Raw genomic sequence first — 20,843 nt, 5'->3', positions numbered from 1 at the left:
AATAGGTTACTTGAGAAATCCCAAACTTTTGTATTCATACCATTTGTATATATGATGATTTCATAAGCTCTACAGCTCACATCAGTGGTGTTTTGTGCATTTGCTTTTTTTTTTTGAGACAGGGTCTCGCCCTGTCGCCCAGGCTGGAGTGCAGTGGCACAATCTTGGGTTGCTGCAACCTCTGCCTTTCGGACTCAGCCATTCTCCCACCTCAGCCTCCAAGCAGCTGGGACTACAGGCACATGCCACCACACCCAGCTAATTTTTTGTTTTATTTTTGGTAGAGATGGGGTCTCGCCATGTTGGTTCAAGACCCCAGTCTGGTCTTGAACTCTCTGAGTGCAACTAATCTGCTCTCTCGGTTTCCCAAAGTGCTAGGATTACAGGCATAAGCCACCCTGCCTGGCTACATTTGCTTCTTTTTAAATTGTTTTTTTTGAAATAAGTAATATGTGTTCATGGCACAAAATTCAAATTGTTCAAAAGTGTATGTACTAAAATCTTTTTTTTTGCCTTCTATGCAATAGATCTTTTCCAGAGACAGTGAATATTTAGTTCATTCTTAGACATATTTAGCACATGCATAGGTCTATGTATAAATGATTTACATTCAAATTATAGCCTACTGTTCACACTTTTCTTCACCTTGATTTTCTCACTTAAAGTATCTTAGAGATCTTTTCGTATCATGTGGAGTGGCCTCATTCTTTTCTATATGTACATCACATTTCATTGTATAGTTATATACAACTTCATTAACTTTTTTTTTTTTTTTTTTTTGAGACAGAGTCTTGCTCTGTTGCCCAGGCGACTCACTGCAACCTCTGCTTCCCGGGATCAAGCAATTCTTGTGCCTCAGCCTCCCAAGTAGTTGGGATTACAGGCACGTGCCACCATGCCTGGCTAATTTTTGTATTTTTAGTAGAGATGGGGTTTCACCATGTTGACCAGGCTGGTCTTGAACTCCTGACCTCAAGTGATTCACCCACCTTGGCCTCCCAGAGTGCTGGAATTACAGGAGCGATCCATCACGCCAGGCTGTCATTAACCTTTATCTTGTAATTAAAAAAAAGTCAATACAATGAAGTTCTTGTATCTAACATCATTATCTAAATGTGTCTATAATATACATTCTAGTAGTTTGCTGTTTCAAAAATAAAAAATTTTGATATTACCAAATTGCTATTTTTTTGTTTTTCTTTTTTTTGTTTTGAGACAAGGTCTCACTCTGTCACCCAGTCTAGAGTGCAGTTATGTGATCTTGGCTCACTGCAACCTCTGCCTCCTGGGTTCAAGCAATTCTCGTTCCTCAGCCTCCCAAGTAGATGGGGCTACAGGTGTTTGCCACCATGCCTGGCTATTAGTAGAGAAGGGATTTTGCTATGTTGCCCTGGCTCATCTTAAACTCCTGCGCTCAAGGGATCCACCTGCCTTGGCCTCCCAAAGTGCCGGGATTACAGGTGTGCGCCATCGTACCCAGCCCCAAATTGCTCTTAATAAGTCATATTGTACCTGTTTCCTCAACAACAGCAATGTATGACAGTACCTGTTTCCTCATGTTCTTGCACATACTGTGTATTATTTTTATATGTTGTTAGAGATTTGGAATTTGTCAAATATATAAAAATGGTATATTAGTGTATTTTTAATATTCATTTTGTAAGCAAAGTTAGGTTTCATGTTTTAGTGCCACTTTTATTTACTTTTTTGTTCATTGCCTTTGCCTAAATTTTCTTTTTTTTAACACCCTAGTTCCCACAAACAGATAAATTTTCTTTTAAAAAATTTTTTTCAGGAAGCTATTTGTGCTTATGTAATGATATGGGTTGCAAATGATTTTTCTAAGTATTTAATTTACTTTTTGATTTTTTTTTTGCATATAGATTTTCTAATTATTATATAGCTAAGTATGTCAACATGAAGTCCAGAAGTCTTAAAAACTCTTAGTTAGAAAAGCTTTTACCACTTGAAGTGATAAAATGTTTTTTGTATCATTTCATTCAGTGCTTTTATTTAATTAATTTTTATTTTTAGAGACATGTCCTGCTCTGTCACCCAGGCTAGGGCTCAGTGGTGTGATCATAGCTCACTGTAGCCTTGAAGTCCTGGACTCACATGACTCTCCCGCCTTGGCCTCCCAGAAGTGCTGGGATTACAGGCATGAGCCACCACACCTAACCCATTTAGTGCTTTTATAACTTTTATTTTAGACTCATTTTATGACTTCAGTTTTACATTTAAATCTTAGACTCATTTGGAAATTTTTTTATGGTATGAGGGATTGATTGATTTTTTTTTTCCCCCAGATATTTGAATATAGCTATCCCTGAACTTATTTTTTTTTGAGACAGGGTCTTGCACTGTCACCCAGGCTGGAGTGCAGTGGTGTGATCATAGCTCACTGTAGTCTTGAACTCCTGGGCTCAAGCAATCTTCCCACCTCAGCCTCCTGAGTACTAGGGCTACAGGTACCCACCACCATGCCTGGGTAATTTTTTTTTTTTTTTGAATATGGAGACAGAGTCTGGCTGTGTTGCCAGACTGGTCTCAACCTCCAGGCCTCAAGTGATCCTCCTGTCTTAGCCTCCCAAAGTTTTGGGGTTATAGGTGTGAACCACCATGCCCAGCCACTAACCTTTTGATTAAATGATCTTTGTTCTATTTACATGTCACTTTTATCATATAATAATATATAAATATAGATATGTAATTATAAAATTATAAAATTTATAATAACAATAACTACCACCATCAGCCAGGAATTATTAATAATAAGCACCTTATTCATATAAGTGCCTTTTTTTAAACCTTTTTATGAGTGATATCTGTAGATTGGTTAATGGTATTGTAAATGTCAATTTCCTGGTTTAAATGACTGTACTATGATTATGTAATATATATACATTGGGGAAGCTGGATGAAGAATATAAAGGAATTCTGTACTTTTTTTGAATGTTTGAAATTATTTCAAAATAAAAAGTTACAGACAATATTAGGAAATAATACAAACAAAACCAAAACAGCTATATTAAAGTTCTTATTTGAATTATGTATTTTTAAAATTTATAAACAATATATTTATGGACAATATAATCTAATTCAACCAGTTTAAGTAGAATGGAATATTTCATAGTATAATAGATAGCTTATAGCATTTATCCAGGAGGACTAGGGAACCAAGCACATATACTTTTTAGCTAGGGCCATGTAACTAGGAGAACTGACTCCATCACAAGGAGAGACTGTTTTAGCAAAATCCCAGCTGTCATCTCCTAACACTGCTTGGTAGTGATGATACAAAGCATTGTATGCTGAAATCTCTGCCAGAGCTTTCTGAGAAAGATGCAATGTCTTTATCACTGTGCTTGCCAGGAGTTCTTGTCTCTCTGCATGCAGGTACTGATCCTCACATTGTTCATTTCCATTTTTTTCAGTCTCATGCCTGTGTATATTTTTGTCAGAACCTGGGATACATGTTGTTGATCCTGCCGAATGGAATTTTAATTTATTTCCTAGTTTTGAACCTTCCTTGCTTTCCTGGACTAAACTCCACTTGGTCATGTCTGTTATTCTTTATAAGCCATTGGATTTATTTTTATTTTTATTTTTTTTTTGAGATGGAGTCTTGGTCTGTTGCCCAGGCTGGAGCTCAATGGCATGATCTTGACTCACTGCAATCTCTGCCTCCCAGGTTTAAGTGATTCTCCTGCCTCAGCCTTCCAAGTAACCGGGACTACAGGCGCATGCCACCATGCCTGGCTAAGTTTTTGTATATATATATTTTTTTGAGATGGAGTCTCGCTCAGTTGCCCAGGCTGGAGTGCAGTGGCACAATCTCAGCTCACTGCAATCTCTGCCGCTCAGGTTCAAGTGATTCTCCTGCCTCAGCCTCCTGCGTAGCTGGTATTACAGGCGCATGCCACCACGCCCGGCTAATTTTTGTATTTTTAGTAGAGACGGGGTTTCACCATGTTGACCAGGCTGGTCTTGAACTCCTGACCTCAGGTGGTCTGCCTGCCTCGGCCTTCCAAAGTGCTGGGATTACAGGCATGAGCCACTGCGCCTGGCCGTTTTTTCTAGTTTTTTAGTAGAGACAGGGTTTCACCATGTTAGCCAGGATGGTCTTGATATCCTGACCTCGTGATCCACCCTCCTTGGCCTCCCAAAGTGCTGGGATTACAGGCATGAGCCACCACACCCTGCTGGATTTGTTTTTTAAAGTTCACTTTCTTCTACTTCTTGCATACCTTTTGGGTATGCAGTTTGGAAATGCGTAATGAAAAATCAAGTAGGTGAATCATGTGTGTAACTATTTCTGACAGAGATCTTTAAAAAATCTAGTTGAGTTCATTGTAGATTCTGGATATTAGCCCTTTGTCAGATGAGTAGGTTGCAAAAATTTTCTCCCATTCTGTAGGTTGCCTGTTCACTCTGATGGTAGTTTCTTTTGCTGTGCAGAAGCTCTTTAGTTTAATTAGATCCCATTTGTCAATTTTGGCTTTTGTTGCCATTGCTTTTGGTGTTTTAGACATGAAGTCCTTGCCCACGCCTATGTCCTGAATGGTATTGCCTAGGTTTTCTTGTAGGATTTTAATGGTTTTAGGTCTAACATTTAAGTCTTTAATCCATCTTGAATTAATTTTTGTATAAGGTGTAAGAAAGGGATCCAGTTTCAGCTTTCTACATATGGCTAGCCAGTTTTCCCAGCACCATTTATTAAATAGAGAATCCTTTCCCCATTTCTTGTTTTTGTCAGGTTTGTCAAAGATCAAATAGTTGTAGATATGCGGCATCATTTCTGAGGGCTCTGTTCTGTTCCATTGATCTATGTCTCTGTTGTGGTACCAGTACCATGCTGTTTTGGTTACTGTAGCCTTGTAGTATAGTTTGAAGTCAGGTAGCGTGATGCCTCCAGCTTTGTTCTTTTGGCTTAGGATTGACTTGGTGATGCGGGCTCTTTTTTGGTTCCATATGAACTTTAAAGTAGTTTTTTCCAATTCTGTGAAGAAAGTCATTGGTAGCTTGATGGGGATGGCATTGAATCTATAAATTACCTTGGGCAATATGGCCATTTTCACGATATTGATTCTTCCTACCCATGAGCATGGAATGTTCTTCCATTTGTTTGTATCCTCTTTTATTTCATTGAGCAGTGGTTTGTAGTTCTCCTTGAAGAGGTCTTTCACATCCCTTGTAAATTGGATTCCTAGGTATTTTATTCTCTTTGAAGCAATTGTGAATGGGAGTTCACTCATGATTTGGCTCTCTGTTTGTCTGTGATTGGTGTACAAGAATGCTTGTGATTTTTGTACATTGATTTTGTATCCTGAGACTTTGCTGAAGTTGCTAATCAGCTTAAGGAGATTTTGGGCTGAGACGATGGGGTTTTCTAGATATACAATCATGTCACCTGCATTAAGAAAATGTGGCACATATACACCATGGAATACTATGCAGCCATAAAAAATGATGACTTCATGTCCTTTGTAGGGACATGGATGAAACTGGAAAACATCATTCTCAGTAAACTATCGCAAGGACAAAAACCCAAACACCGCATGTTCTCACTCATAGGTGGGAATTGAACAATGAGAACTCATGGACACAGGAAGGGGAACATCACACTCCGGGGACTGTTGTGGGGTTGGGGGAGGGGGGAGGGACAACATTAGGAGATATACCTAATGCTAAATGAGAAGTTAATGGGTGCAGGAAATCAACATGGCACATGGATACATATGTAACAAACCTGCACATTGTGCACATGTACCCTAAAACCTAAAGTATAATAAAAAAAAAAAAAATCTAGTTGATAGCATTATTGTATACCTTAAATGTAGGTATTTTTAAATTAAAAAAAATTATTTAAAAAATCTAGTTAAATGAGATAGCTCTACAAAGGTAATTCTAAAAATATTTTCATTCCTTTACATAATTAGGATTTATTTAAAATTTACAAACCTTCCCTCTGTATGGGGAGGCTCTGGGTGAGATGACGAGGCCCGTATAGCTATAGCGTTCTGATAGTAATATCAGTGAAATACATTTTCTTGATTACTGACTTTGGATGTGTGACTAATTATATGTAAGTTATACTGATTATCGACAGAGGAGAGGTAAAATGAATAGGCTTAATAAACCCAAAATTTGACTAATGTAAACTCCAATGTGTGATCACTCTGAGCCTTTTTCAGCTTTTTCAGTTTTACCATGAGCTCATAACTTGTTTGGGTAACAAAGGACCTTTAGATTATTCAGTGTAGTTCACAGATTTGATACTTCATAAATGAAATACTGAATGAGATGCAATTGTAGAGCTGATTTAGATCTTTATTGGTAGCAGGTTAGTAGATAGCAATTTACCTAAGACATCCTGTATTCGTTTTTGTTGAAAAATATTTTAATTTTTCTATTCTCTTACTTGACTTTGCTGTCTAAATTTGGAGATTACTTCAGAAACTTCAGTTTTTTGAGCTGCATGTTTTTTAATAAACCTTTTGCTGTGGAGGAAGAATGTGAGTAGTTATTGTTAATCTAATGTTTAGGAACATGATATAGTGATATTGAGGATACTAATGCTTTTAATGTTTTTTTTTTTTTTCCTTGTAAGTTGGTAGGAGGACAGTTTGATCTGGAAATGAATTTCATTATTCAAGAAGGTGAGAGTATTAACTGCATGGTGGACCTACTGGAAAAATGTGACACTACTTGCCAAGCAGAAGTCTGGAGCATGTTTACAGCCATTCTGAAGAAAAGCATACGGAATCTTCAAGTCTGCACTGAAGTAGGCCTTGTTGAAAAAGTGCTTGGGAAAATTGAAAAAGTTGACAATATGATAGCAGGTATGATTTTTTCTATAGTACAATGTATGCAAAGAAATAAAGTTTGATTTTTAAATACATATTTTTCTTATTCCATTTAGCAATATTTAAGAAATATTTGAGCATGTAGCATGCACTTAGAACTTTAGTGTCCAAGCCCTTAAATAAGCACAGTTTATTTTAAATACTCGAGAAATATAACTAGCTGAGTTATTTTATTGTTTTCTTTGTTTCCAGATCTTTTAGTTGACATGTTGGGAGTGCTGGCTAGCTATAATTTGACGGTTCGCGAGCTAAAGCTTTTCTTCAGTAAACTTCAAGGAGATAAAGGACAATGGGTAAAAAAACTTAAGTACTCTTTGGTATTTTAAAGTATCCTCTTCCCAAACACATTAGTAGCTTGTAAAGTAACTGATATTATTATACATGGGATAATTGTCAAATTGAATAGATTAATTAAAATAGCATTGAGATCCCTATGGCTACTCATGCCATACTTGGACACTAAAAGTATGCACCAAGATAATGGTGTTTCAGGCAAACTGATAATTTAATTCTTCTTCAAATTGTTGTTCTTTAAATGTACATTTAATATTTATTAGAAAAAAGATAAATAGTACCTACCTTTTCTTCTTTTTGATCTAGTTTTATCTGAGTGCCTTAAACTTGAGTAACTCACTGCGTGAAGAAAACCTCTGCAGTTAATTGGATCTACCCTCTTGAGATGCAACTTAGTAGTCATTTGCAATGGGTAGTGATGGGGGTGAACTTATTTTGAACCCCAGGTGCCTTATCAAACTGTTTCTTCCACCATATAGTTATCTGTCCCATTGAGGAGAAGTAGTAAATATTTTATCCATTTTTGTTGCATTTCCAATCTTATTTTAGTGCCCTTTAGAGATCATTGCCCACAGCAACAGCTCAGCCAGCTGATCCTTACTCTAGCTTTCATTGAATGTATCTAAAACTCTGCCCTACAATTACTTTTTCGTTATGTTAAAATTTAGATTCTTTAGCATATTTCTCTCAAACTCCAGTTTACTGTCTAATTTTAGAGTTTTTAAATTAATTTTCATTGAATTTGATTATATTTCTGGTTCTAGCTTACCTTGTGTTTATCTTCTTAGAGTTTTTGCTTCTGTGGGGGTATAAGATAATTGTCACAAAATTTGGAAACATTTTAGTCATTGTTTCTTCAAATACTGTCTTCTTGTCCCCCCTTCCCATCTTTTCTGAGACTCCAATTACAGATATATTAGACCTCTTGATACTGTCTCACGGGTTACTGAGATCTGTTAACTCTTTTTTAGTCTTTTTGTGCTTTATTTTAGATTGTTTTTATTGCTATAGTCTCAAGTTAACTGATCTTTTCTTTAGCAGTATGTTAATTCCATCCACTGAAATTTCAGATAGTATATTTTTCTTTCTGTAAATTTTTTTTTTTTTAAGACAGAGTCTCGCTCTGTTGCCCAGCTTGGAGTGCAGTGGCGTGATCTCAGCTCACTGCAACCTCCACCTCCTGGGTTCAAGCAATTCTTCTGCCTCAGCCTCCTGAGTTGCCGGTATTACAGGTGCACACCACCATGCCTGGCTAACTTTTCTATTTTTAGTAGAGACAGGGTTTCACAATGTTGGTCAGGATGGTCTCGAGCTCCTGACCTTGTGATCCACCCGTCTTGGCCCCCTAAACTGCTGGGATTACAGGCATGAGCCACCACGCCCGGTCTCTTTCTGTAAATTCTATTTCATTCTTTAAAATATTTTCCATTTTTTCCCTCATTTAATTCCTTTAAATCCTTGACAGTATTTAGCATATTAATAGTTGCTTTAATGCTCTTGTTTTTTCATTCTAGAATGTCATTTTCTAGGTCAGTTTTTTACTCATTGATTTTGCTCCTTTATGTAGGTCACATTTTTCTGCTGCTTATGGCTACTGAATTTAGACAATATATCAGACAGCAAATTTTATGTTGCTGAGTGTTGGATTTTGTCATATTCCTTTTAAGATCGTTAGACTGTTTTTGCAGGTAGATAAGTTATTTGTGGATCAACTTTATCCTTTAAAACTAGTTAAAAATTTTTTTTTTCAATAAGGTTTAGGGTGGCTGTTACGCTACGGCTGGTTTAGTCTTACTATTCAGGCATGTCTCTTAGAGAGTCTCTATTGAATAACTTCTCAAGTCTCAGACATAGGACAGGAGGTAGCAAGACTGTGGTCGCTCCGAAGTGTCTAGTAGGGTCTCAACAATTCCTAACTCTGTATTAGTTCTGGGAATTCTTTAACTTAAAGCTCTTGCTATCTTAGCCCCACCATGTTGAGTTTTATCATAAGCATGATCAGTCTGGTATTAAGCCAAAGAGTCAATGCAGATTTCTGGAGCTTCTTGTCTGTTCAGTTCTTTTCTCCCTAGTATTCTGCTCTGAAACTTATATCCACTGTGGACTCCACTTTCTTTCCAACTCACTGAGACTTTCGAGTTCTGTTTGGTTTCCCTGTGCAATGATACAGAAATTGACTCCAGGTTTAAAGTCATTTTGTTTTCTCAGGGATCATAGTCTTGAGCTACCTCTTCCTCCATACTGAAAACTGTTTTTGTTTGATACATTTTACCCACTTTTCTAGTTGTTTATGGTAGGTTGGTAAGTCCAGGTCCTTTTAATATGTCGTGTCCAGAAGAGAAAGTATATATTTGATTTTGGTTTTTATTTATATTCACATTATTTATTCTGAATATGTAACATATTTTTATTATATTCATAAGCATAGAAAATTATAGGTAAGAAAATAGCAAATAATATTAACTAATATTTATTCACAGAGGTAGAAACCCCACAACCAAATGAACACAAAATCATTAATAATTAGAGACATTCACATTAAAACAGTATTGATATGTCACCTTCCATCTGTAGTTTCTCAAGAATTTTAAAGTTGGAAAATGGCAAGTATAGTTTGGGATATAGGGTTATTTTATACTTGGTGCACTTTTCATTAGAATGAACACTAGCAGAGCCGACCTCAAGAGGAGTCTAGTGCTACTTAGTCATGTTAATTATACCTGTATCCAGTGATTTAATAATTCACTTCTGAGTGCATATTCTAAGAAATTCTCACATAGATCCATAAAATACATGAGGATGTTCACTGAAGCATTATTTTTGATGGCAGTGAATGTTAACATGGTTCATCATTAAGAGAGTGGACTGGTAAAATGTATAGAAGGTAGATTGTTCTATAACAGAATCAGTGCATGGAGTAATAGGAATAGATGTAAAATATATAGGAAGAAAGCAATGATAAGTATAAGCACATAAAAACCTTTTTTTCTTTTCTTTTTTTTTTTTTAAAGACAGGATCTCACTCTCATCCAGGCTGGAGTGCAATGGTGTGATCATGACTCACTGCATTCTCAGCTTCCTGGGCTCAAGAGATCCTGCCACCTCAGCCTCCCGAGTAGCTGGGACCACGGACATGCACCACCATGCCAGGCTAATTTTTGCATTTCTTTTAGAGACTGGGTTTCGCCATGTTGTCCAAGCTGGTGTCAAACTCCTGAGCTCAAGCAGTCCTCCCAAAGTGCTAGGATTACAGGTGTGAGCCACCACACTCAGCCCCAAAAATCATTTTTGAAGGAATAATCTACATATAAAAGATTAAACATGTTAATATAGTTGCCTATGGGGAGGGGGAGGAGAATGAGAATAGGTTTAGATGATAAAGGGAAAAAATAACGAACTATTTATAAAATGAGAGCAAGGCCTCGCTCAGATATTCATTACATTTATTTAGTTATTTAATATTAGGCATATTATTTCTATCTTTTGCTGTTATAGCAGTGCGGTGAAAAAATCCCTATATCTAAATCTCTGTCTGCCCTTGTGATGATTACTTTAGCATAGATTTTTACATGTGGAAATATTGCATTGGTGGACGTGAACGTCTTTATGGACTCTTGAAATATGACTACTACATCTTTTTATTTTCCTCTTTCTTTTTCTTTTTCAGACAGAGTCTTGCTCTGTTACCCAGGTTGGAGTGCAGTGGTGCTATCTCCACTCCCTGCAACCTCTGCCTCCTGGTCAAGCAATCCTCCCACCTCAGCCTTCCAAGCAGCTGGGACCACAGGCACTTGCCACCATTCTTGGCTAATTTTTGTATTGTTTTCTAGAGATGGAGTTTCGCCATGTTGCCCAGGCTGGTCTCAAACCCCTAGGCTTAAGCGATCCCTCCACCTTGGCCTCCTGAAGTGTTGAGATTACAGATGTGAGCCCCTGTGCCTGGCCTACTAAATTTTTTTCTGAAAGGCTTTCCTAGTACAGTATACACTCCCCCAGCAATGTCTGTCAAGTAAAGTGCTTATCTTAATGTATTCTTTTGCTGACTGATTTATAGGAGAGGAAATTTGGAGAAATGATGTTTCTAGATGGACATGCTATAATACTGTGTTTTTATTTTTAACTGCAAAGTTATTTTTGGTTACTTTATTTTACTTTGGAATTTATTTTAAAAAATCACTGTGATTGTAAGTACTTGTTACTATACTTTTACAATTGAGCAGTATGGTTAATTGAAAATTTCTTGTTCACTTAAGAATGAAGCTTTCCACTTAATATTTGGATGAAAGGTTGCCAAACTCTTTTACACAGTTAGTAATTATAATTTATATCATCTATAAAAATAAGATGAAGGCAAACCAGTGGTTTCATTTGTGGTTTGACCCTGTTTTGAACTTTTAAATTTTTAACAAGGAGGAATGCCCCACACTTTTCTTATTTGCTTATAAACTGATTAAAATGAGATGGTATGTCTGATTATCTTTTGTTTTTCCTTGTAACTGCAAATGAGATTTTTCATTTTTATTGTTGGTTGTTTCATGTATTAGAGACTTGTGGACCAAGGAAACATTAATCAAATAAACTCAGCATTGCAGCTTTTATATGAACATGCTATGCATATACATATATTTATATGCTATGCAGTAAAGGTATATTGTAGAATGAAATATGATAGGGAAGTTTAATCCACTCTCAGTTTCAAGGAAGGCTGCCCTGAGAAAGTGACTGTTGAGATGACCTCTAAAGGCTGGGTAAGATTGACTTGGATAAGAGGGGAGTAGAGGAGCCCTTTTGAGAACATTTTAAGCATAAGGAATAGCTTTTGCTGAGGCCCTGTTGTGGGAAGAAGACTGAGAAAAGGATAAAAATTTAAATTTAAATTTTAAATTTTAAATTTTTTAAATTTTATTTTTCCATAAGTTATTGGGGTACAGGTAGTATTTGGTTACATGAGTAAGTTCTTTAGTGGTGATTTGTGAGATTTTGGTGCACCCATCACCTGAGCAGTGTACACCGCACCGTATTTGTAGTCTTTTATCTCTCGCCCCCCTCCCACTCTTACCCCAAGTCCCCAAAGTCCATTGTATCTTTCTTATTTCTTTGCGTCCTCATAGCTTAGTTCCCACATATCAGTGAGAACATACAATGTTTGGTTTTCTATTCCTGAGTTACTTCACTTAGAATAATAGTTTCCAGTCTTATCCAGTTCACTGCAAATGCTGATAATTCATTTCTTTTAATGGCTGAGGAATATTCCATCATATATATATACCACAGTTTCTTTATCCACTTGTTGATTGATGGACATTTGGATTGGTTCCACAATTTTGCAATTGTGAATTGTGCTGCTATAAACATGCATGTGCAAGTATCTTTTTGAAGTACCTTTAACAGTGGAACATAGTAAGCATTATTTAAGTATTTGTTAAATTATTAAGTATTTTAATTTTACAGAGGGGTGGGTGGGGGATTGATGTAGTTTGTATTTTTAAAAGATCATTTTTGGCCGGGTGTGGTGGCTCATGCCTGTAATCCCAGCGCTTTGGGAGGTCGAGGCAGGCCAATCACTTCAAGTCAGGAGTTTGAGACCAGTCTGGCCAACGTGGTGAAACCCTGTCTCTACTAAAAATACAAAAAATATAGGCCGGGCACAGTGGCTCACGCCTGTAATCCCAGCACTTTGGGAGGCCCAGGCGGGTGGATCACCTGAGGTTGGTTCGAGACCAGCCTGACCAACATGGAGAAACCCTGTCTCTACTAAAAATACAAAAGTCAGCCGGGTGTGGTGGCATGCACCTGTAATCCCAGCTACTTGGGAGGCTGAGGCAGGAGAATCGCTTGAATCTGGGAGGCGGAGGTTGCGGTGAGCTGAGATCATGCCATTGCACTCTAGCCTGAGTGACAGAGTGAGACTCCATCTCAAAAGAAAAAAAAAATTAGCTGGGTGTGGTGGCACACATCTGTAATCCCAGCTACTCTGCAGGTGAATCACTTGAATCTGGGAGGCAGAGTTTACGGTGAGCCGAGATTGCGCCACTGCACATGGACTCCAGCCTGGGTGGCAGAGTGAGACTCCATCTCAAAAAAGAAAAGAAAAGATCATTTTTGCTGCAGCTTGGAGAAGAGTTTCAGGTGTCTAATGATACTGGCTCATATTTATTGAATACCTAATCGGCCCTACAGCATTACAAAAACTGGTGTAGAGTACATTATTTCTTTAAGATATTTGAAAATAACTTAATTATTTTCTATGTTTTTAAGCTTGTAGCATTATTCTTGTATATATTAAAGCAAGACTATATTAAAAATGTGTTTTTTTCATCTTATGGTAAATAATGTGGTTAATGAATTGTTAATTATCTTCATAGCCTCCACATGCTGGGAAGTTGCTGTCTGTGTTAAAGCATATGCCTCAGAAGTATGGTCCTGATGCCTTTTTTAACTTTCCAGGAAAAAGTGCTGCAGTAAGTAAATATTAACGAGGAAATCACTCCCAGTTTTTCTTTCCTTTGCTCCCTGAAAGTACAGCCCTGTGAACACCCCTGACAGGTTCTGTGCTAGGTAGAAACTTCTGCTCAACATACTTTAGTCCTTATGACAGTCGTGCATGTTAATTTTTGGAATTGCTTTAGAGGTGAAGAAATAGAGGCTTAAATTAGTTGAGAAAATGCCCAGTCACAGCTTGGGTCAGCAATGGAATAAGAACCTCATTCTTTTAAACATAGCCATGTTGTCTTAAGTAGCTATTTGTGTGTAACACCTTCATGTCTATCTTTGTGAACATCTTTCTCTTGCCTTTCATTACTCTACCTATTTTCTTTTGTACCTGGTGTATAGAATGATAGTGAAGAAATAGAGGCTCTGAAACTTACTATGCTAGTTTTCCTTGACTTGTGAGTTTCCAAATTATGTTGGTCTCAGTGTTCCTGTAAGCTGTTAATCAGTTTATACATAAGACAATTATGTATAATAGTGATGTCTGTAATGTTTCATAATGTTATAGAAGCACGTTCTATAATATATATATGTTATTTATGGAAGTTTCTAAAATCTCCTCATTATTACATTGGTCAGTCTGTTACAAGCAAAACAAACTTTTTTTGAGACGGAGTTTTGCTCTTTTTGCCCAGGCCGGAGTGCAGTGGCATGATCTCGGCTCACTGCAACCTCTGCCTCCTGGTTTCAAGCGATTCTCCTGCCTCAGCCTCCTGAGTAGCTCGGATTACAAGTGCCCACCACCACGCCTGACTAATTTTTGTATTTTTAGTAGAGATGGGGTTTTGCCATGTTGGCCAGGCTTGTCTCGAACTCCTGACCTCAGGTGATCCACCCACCTCAGCCTCCCGAAGTGCTGGGATTACAGGCATGAGTCACCACGCCCGGCCCAAGACAAACTTTTAAAAAAGATATTTCAGTCTATTCTTTTCCTGAGCTTATCTTTCATTCATTTTTTTATGTTAGTTCTCATAAAATCTTATATTAGGTGCTGTGTAGCCTGGCAGTATCTGCAGAAAGATAAGAATATGTTTTAATATGACATTTGTGATATTTAAATGTTATATGCACAATATACAACTTTGTTTGAAAAGTTTTATTGCCCAGTTTTTTCCATTACAGTTTTTCCTTATAGGCCATTTTAGATTTGTAGCTTTTCAGAATAATTTTACTTTCTTATCATAGCCTATCATTGCCTCTAACATTAAAAAAAGTGTTCTTAAGAGATTAACCTTTTTCATGCCTCATGTTATAATTTTATTATTTACAGTTCTGAGGTTGCAGTGCATATATTTATCTTGAAAGTAGGGCAGGTGAGCTGAACAGTTTTTGAAACTTGAAGAGAATAGATGTTTTAAATATGTTCAGTGACTTCCTTTCCTTAAACATAGCTTTTACTGGGAATTTAAAGTAGTCATGAATAAAGTATTTTTGCAAAGCATTTACAGCTTTGCTATCATTTTTGGTGAGACAGAACATGTGTACACACTGAATATATGTTTTTCTCCTAAAATTTTTTTTTTTTCAGTCAGTGAGTTGTAATTATTCTTTTCCTTTTTTCTTAATTCAACGTTCATTTTAAATCAGCGTTTTGAAGTCTCAATAGTGTTATTACTGAAGTTTGGCTCTATGATGTCTTTCATGTTTTATGTCGTATCTAATACATATAAAAGAATATATGTATATATTATATGTATACATAAATGCATATGTAAGTTACAATAAAACAGAAGCTTGTATAGTTTGAATTTTTTACAAAACAGCTTTATTGAGATATAATCCACATACCACACAATTAACTCATTTAAAGTATATAGTATAGTAGGTAAATGTGTTCACAGAGTTGTCAACCATCACCACGGTCAATTTTGGGACATTCTCATCACACCCAAAAGAAACCCCATACTGATTAGCAGCCACTCCCCATATTCCCCAGCCCTATTCTGGACCATTCATGTTAGTGGAATCATACAACATGTGGTCTTTTGTGACTGGCTTTTTTCACTTATCATAATGTTTTCAAGGTCCATCCGTGGTACAGCATGTATTAGTACTTCATTCCTTTTTATGGCTGGTATTGTATTATATGGATATTCCATACTTTATTTAATCATTTGTCAACTAGGGAATATTTGGAATTTTCACTTTTTGGGCTATTATGAATAATACTGCTATGGACATTAGTATACAGTTTTATGTGTGGACGTATGTTTTAATTTGTCCCAATCTCTAGATTGGGTCATATGGTCTTTGTTTAACATTTTGATGAACTTCCAGACTGTTTTCCAAAGTAGCTGTAACATTTTACAATCCCACAGCAATGTATAAGGGTCAAATTTCTCTACATCCTTGCTAAGATGGTTAATGTCTATTTTTGTTTGTTTGTGAGATGGAGTCTTGCTCTGTCACCCAGGCTGGAATGCAGTGGTGTGATCTTGGCTCCCTGCAACCTCCGCCTCCCCGGTTCAAGCAATTCTTGTGTCTCAGCCTCCCGAGTAGCTGGGATTACAGATGCGTACCACCATGCCCAGCTAATTTTTGTATTTTTTAGTAGAGACAGGGTTTCACCACGTTGGCCAGGCTGGTCTTGAACTCCTGACCTGAAGTGATCCACCTGCCTCAGCCTCCCAAAGTGCTGGGATTATAGGCATGAGCCACCGTGCCCGGCCAGTATCTGTCTTTGTGATTGTATTAGTAGCTATCCTAGTTGGTACGAAGTGGTATCTCATTGTAGTTTTGATTTGCAGTTTTGATTTCCTTTATGACTAATGATATTGAGCATCTTTTTATATTTTTATTGGCTATTTGTATATCTTCTTTGGAGACATGTATATTTAGATCTTTTGCCCATTTTAAAGCTTTACTTGTCCTTTTATTATTGAGTTATAAGAGTGCTTTATATATTTTGGTTACAAGTCCTTTATCAGGTATTCAGTTTGCAAATGTTTACTTCCATTCTTGTGGCTTGTCTTTTCACTTTTTTGATGGTGTTCCTTAAAGCACAGGTTTTAATTTTAATAAAGTCCAATGTATATATTTTTTCTTTTGTCACTTGTCTTTTTGATGACATAATAAGAAGGATTTGCCTAGCCAAAGGACACTAGGGCCTTATGCTAATACCACAGTCTTCATCACTGTTGCTTTATATTAATGGTAGGTTTTCAAATTGGTAGTATGAGTCCTCTAACTTTGTTCTTCGTTTTTTTTTTTGAGACGGAGTTTTGTTCTTGTCGCCCCGGCTGGAGTGCAATGGCGCAATCTCGGCTCACTGCAACCTCTGCCTCCTGGGTTCAAGCAATTCTCCTGCCTCAGCCTCCTGAGTAGCTGGGATTACAGGCACCCCCCCACCACGCCTGGCTAATTTTTGTATTTTTTTATTAGAGACAGGGTTTCACCATGTCAGCCAGGCTGGTCTCGAACTTCTGACCTCAGGTGATCCGCCCGCTTTGGCCTCCCAAAGTGCTGGGATTACAGATGTGAGCCACTGTTATCTGGCCTGTTCTTTTTTAAAGATTGTTTTGGCTATACAAGATCCTTTTATTATGTAGTATGATATTTTAAATAAAAATCTAAACCAAGTGGTAAAGCCATTTGTATATTGACTTCTGAATATAATTTAAAAATATTATGAACTAATCCTTTTCAGTTTTATATTTATAGTTTTATAAAAGCAGCATATACCCAGTTTTTCTCTTTTCTCTTTCCATTCCTGTCCATCTTTCTCTATTCTAATACCTTAAAATTTCATCAAATTTCTAATTTGTTATCACTTCCTATCTCTTTTAATTAGAATCTCTGTGGATACGTTCATTTTAAGAAATGAAGAATACAAGATTCATGTGTCCAGGTTACACTGAATTTTTTTTCATTTAATTAACATTACTAGGTATTAGAGAAAATTAAAAAGTTACTAAAAGTCTTCTTCCAGATAAAGAGTCTTCTTTCAGATATTTTTTTTTTTTTTTGAGACAGAGTCTCGCTCTTTCGCCCAGGCCGGAGTGCAGTGGTGCGGTCTCGGCTCACTGCAAGCTCTGCCTCCTAGGTTCATGCCATTCTCCTGCCTCAGCCTCCCGAGTAGCTGGGACTACAGGCACCCGCCACCGCGCCTGGCTAATTTTTTTTATTTTTAGTAGAGACAGGGTTTCACCGTGTTAGCCAGGATGGTCTCAATCTCCTGACCTCGTGATCTGTCTGCTTCGGCCTCCTAAAGAGCTGAGATTACAAGCGTGAGCCACCGTGCCCGGCCTCAGATATTTTAATTGTGAGATAAAGTAATGTGATGTAGTACAAATATATGTAGCATTGCAAAGTCTTATTTTCATGATTTTAATAAGACAGGTTTTCATGTGAGTTAATAACTCGAAGTTTCTTTTCTTTAGGCTATTGCATTACCTCCCATAGCCAAATGGCCATACCAGAATGGTTTTACATTTCATACATGGCTTAGGATGGATCCTGTAAATAACATCAATGTAGATAAGGATAAACCATATTTGTATTGGTATGTATTTCTGTAACTGATTAGTGTTAAAACCTTACTTTGAAACTGAGAAGAATATTTAGAGGTAAAATGAAAACTATTCTTTATAGTTTCAGAACCAGCAAAGGTCTTGGCTATTCTGCTCATTTTGTTGGAGGCTGTTTGATTATAACATCAATAAAGTCAAAAGGAAAAGGCTTTCAACATTGTGTGAAATTTGATTTCAAGCCACAAAAGGTACATGATCTGATTGAGTCATAGTTATGTTAACAAGCTATGCTAGTCATCAAAGTGCTTTGTTTTAATGTTATTCATATAGTAACATGCTAAAGCACAACTTCGTTTTTACTGTTTCAAAAGATGAAGTGTAAATCACTGGATAATTGACCTCTCTGATTTGGATATGAAAAAGATTGCAAATTTAGTTATTTATGGAGATTAAGGGAGATACAAGTAGGAAATATCTACAGCATTTATTTTAGTATTGCAAATTTAATATGTGTTTGCATTTGTACCTTAAAATTTAGAGGTTAATAAATGGTTCATCAACAAAATGTATTAGGTAGATAGGTAGTCAGATAGATTAAGCAAATATGGCAAAAAGTTGACAATTATGGAATCTAGGTGGTAGGAAAAGGGGGTGTTTGTACTTGATTTTCAGATTTTTGGGGTATGTTTGAAAATTTCCATAATAAAAAGCTGGAAAAATAATCTAGTGATTAAGTTGTTATCAGTTGAAAGGCCCATAAATAGATATTGTTCCAGAAGATAAATATTGAATTTAACAAAAGTAGTCTTGTTTTATTTTTAGGTTGAATTACAACTTATCATTTAACTTTTACTCATCAATATGGTTGCGTCATTGGGATAATTGTTATCTTTGTATTTTTAACTGTTTTTTGCTTCTGCAGTGGTATATGGTTACCATAGTGCACATCTATAACCGATGGAAGAATAGTGAACTTAGATGTTATGTGAATGGTGAGCTGGCTTCTTATGGAGAGATAACATGGTTTGTCAACACTAGCGATGTAAGTAGTTTCAAAATGTTGCAATGAAAAAAGTGATTTTAAAAGCATGAGCTTTTTAAACAAGAAAAAGTTTTACAACTTGAATATAAAATTTGAAGTATTACAATGGTAGATTTTTATAAACATAATTTGGCTAGCATGTTAATAGAACTTAATGTGTCACTGAAATATTAGTCCTTGTTATAAAATCATTACATATAGGTAGAAATAAGGATTTATAGCTAACAGTGGCTGTATCTGGGGAGTGGGTCATTGGTTCATTTATCAAAATGAACGAGAGCTCCACTATAGGGTTCTGATCATTTTTCTGAATGAGTTAAATTATGCATGCTTATAAATCTTGCATATAATTCTAACTGCTATAACTAGTATGTTGTAACGTTTACAGGTTTCAAAAATAAATCTATAGGTTATAATGAAATTTAAAATGTTTTTCCTGTAATTGTGTTCTTTTTATAAAAACTTGAAAAATACAGACCAGGAAAATGAACATAAAGTATACTACCCATACACCATTAACTCCTCTTTTCATATCCTTTGCTACACATATATACATATTTTGTAATGCTAACCTTAAGAGATCAGGGTCTTGAATCAGACAGACTTAGGTTTAAATCTCAGCTCTGTCGTTTATTGACTGTATGACCTTACCTAATCTATTAGGCCTTAGCATTTTTCCTCCTGAAAATGGACATAAAGTAATTCATACCTCAGAAAGTTGTCATCTGATTAAATGAGATAATATCCATAAATCTATTAGCAGAGCGCCTTATACAGAATGAGTGCTCAATAAATGTTAGCTCTTTTTTAGTAAAAAAAGGGCTCATATGTAAGTATTGTTTTGTAACCTGTTTTTTCTTACATTAACTTTTACTGAGTGCTTTTTGTATTCCAGGCATTGTAATAAATAGCTTTATTTTCAAAAAGCTCCAGCAACCTTGCAAGATAAGCATTATTATAATCTTCATTTTACAGATAGGTGAAGTACAAAGAGGTTAAGTAACTTGCCATACTCAGTGGCATAGGATACAGGTATTTGATCTAGGTGGTTTGGCTTGAGAACACATGTTTCAAACTTTTCTATATCCCTTAATGTCATTACATACACATTTTTCAACATTCTTTCTAATGGTTTTACGGTATAAATTATGTTAGTCTATTTAGGTACAGTTTAGAATGGACAAAACATTTATGATAATATAGGTTTTTATTATTTCTGGAGTTTTTTTTTTTTTTTTTTTTCCTAATTCCTTTTTTTTTTTTCTTTTACAGACCTTTGACAAATGTTTCCTGGGCTCATCAGAAACAGCAGATGCTAATAGAGTATTCTGTGGTCAGATGACTGCAGTTTACCTTTTCAGTGAAGCTCTTAATGCAGCTCAGATATTTGCAATTTATCAGTTGGGCCTGGGATACAAGGTAGTTTGCTTACTGTTTTGTGCTTAACCAATGTTAGTTCAGCTTGATTTGAAGGTGGGTTATACATGGAGAGTTTGGTTAATGGGTACAAAAAAAACAAAAAAAAAATGAGACTTACTATTTGATACCACAGCAGGGTGACTATAGTCAATAATAACTGTACATTTTAAAATCGTGTAATTGGATGGTTTTCAACTAAATTGGTAAATGATTGAAGGGATGGATATCTGTTCTCCATGATGTGCTTATTTCACATTGCAT

General features: G+C 36.3%; 1 protein-coding gene across 3 annotated transcripts in view; it reads left to right on the top strand.

Moving 5' to 3' along the window:
* LRBA (LPS responsive beige-like anchor protein) overlaps positions 1 to 20,843 on the top strand; it is a 765,281-nt gene that overhangs the window by 85,615 nt on the left and 658,823 nt on the right. For all 3 annotated transcript variants that reach the window (XM_030816230.1, XM_030816232.1, XM_030816231.1), the window contains exons 3-9: positions 6,611 to 6,842; positions 7,059 to 7,159; positions 13,526 to 13,621; positions 18,032 to 18,153; positions 18,243 to 18,369; positions 19,044 to 19,163; positions 20,436 to 20,582. In XM_030816230.1, coding sequence (XP_030672090.1) covers positions 6,611 to 6,842; positions 7,059 to 7,159; positions 13,526 to 13,621; positions 18,032 to 18,153; positions 18,243 to 18,369; positions 19,044 to 19,163; positions 20,436 to 20,582 — 945 coding nt within the window. The remainder of the gene's footprint in view (positions 1 to 6,610; positions 6,843 to 7,058; positions 7,160 to 13,525; positions 13,622 to 18,031; positions 18,154 to 18,242; positions 18,370 to 19,043; positions 19,164 to 20,435; positions 20,583 to 20,843) is intronic.

Source organism: Nomascus leucogenys, chromosome 7b (assembly GCF_006542625.1).
Source record: "Nomascus leucogenys isolate Asia chromosome 7b, Asia_NLE_v1, whole genome shotgun sequence".
NCBI lineage: Eukaryota > Metazoa > Chordata > Mammalia > Primates > Hylobatidae > Nomascus > Nomascus leucogenys.
This window is presented reverse-complemented; position numbering and strand designations above follow the sequence as displayed.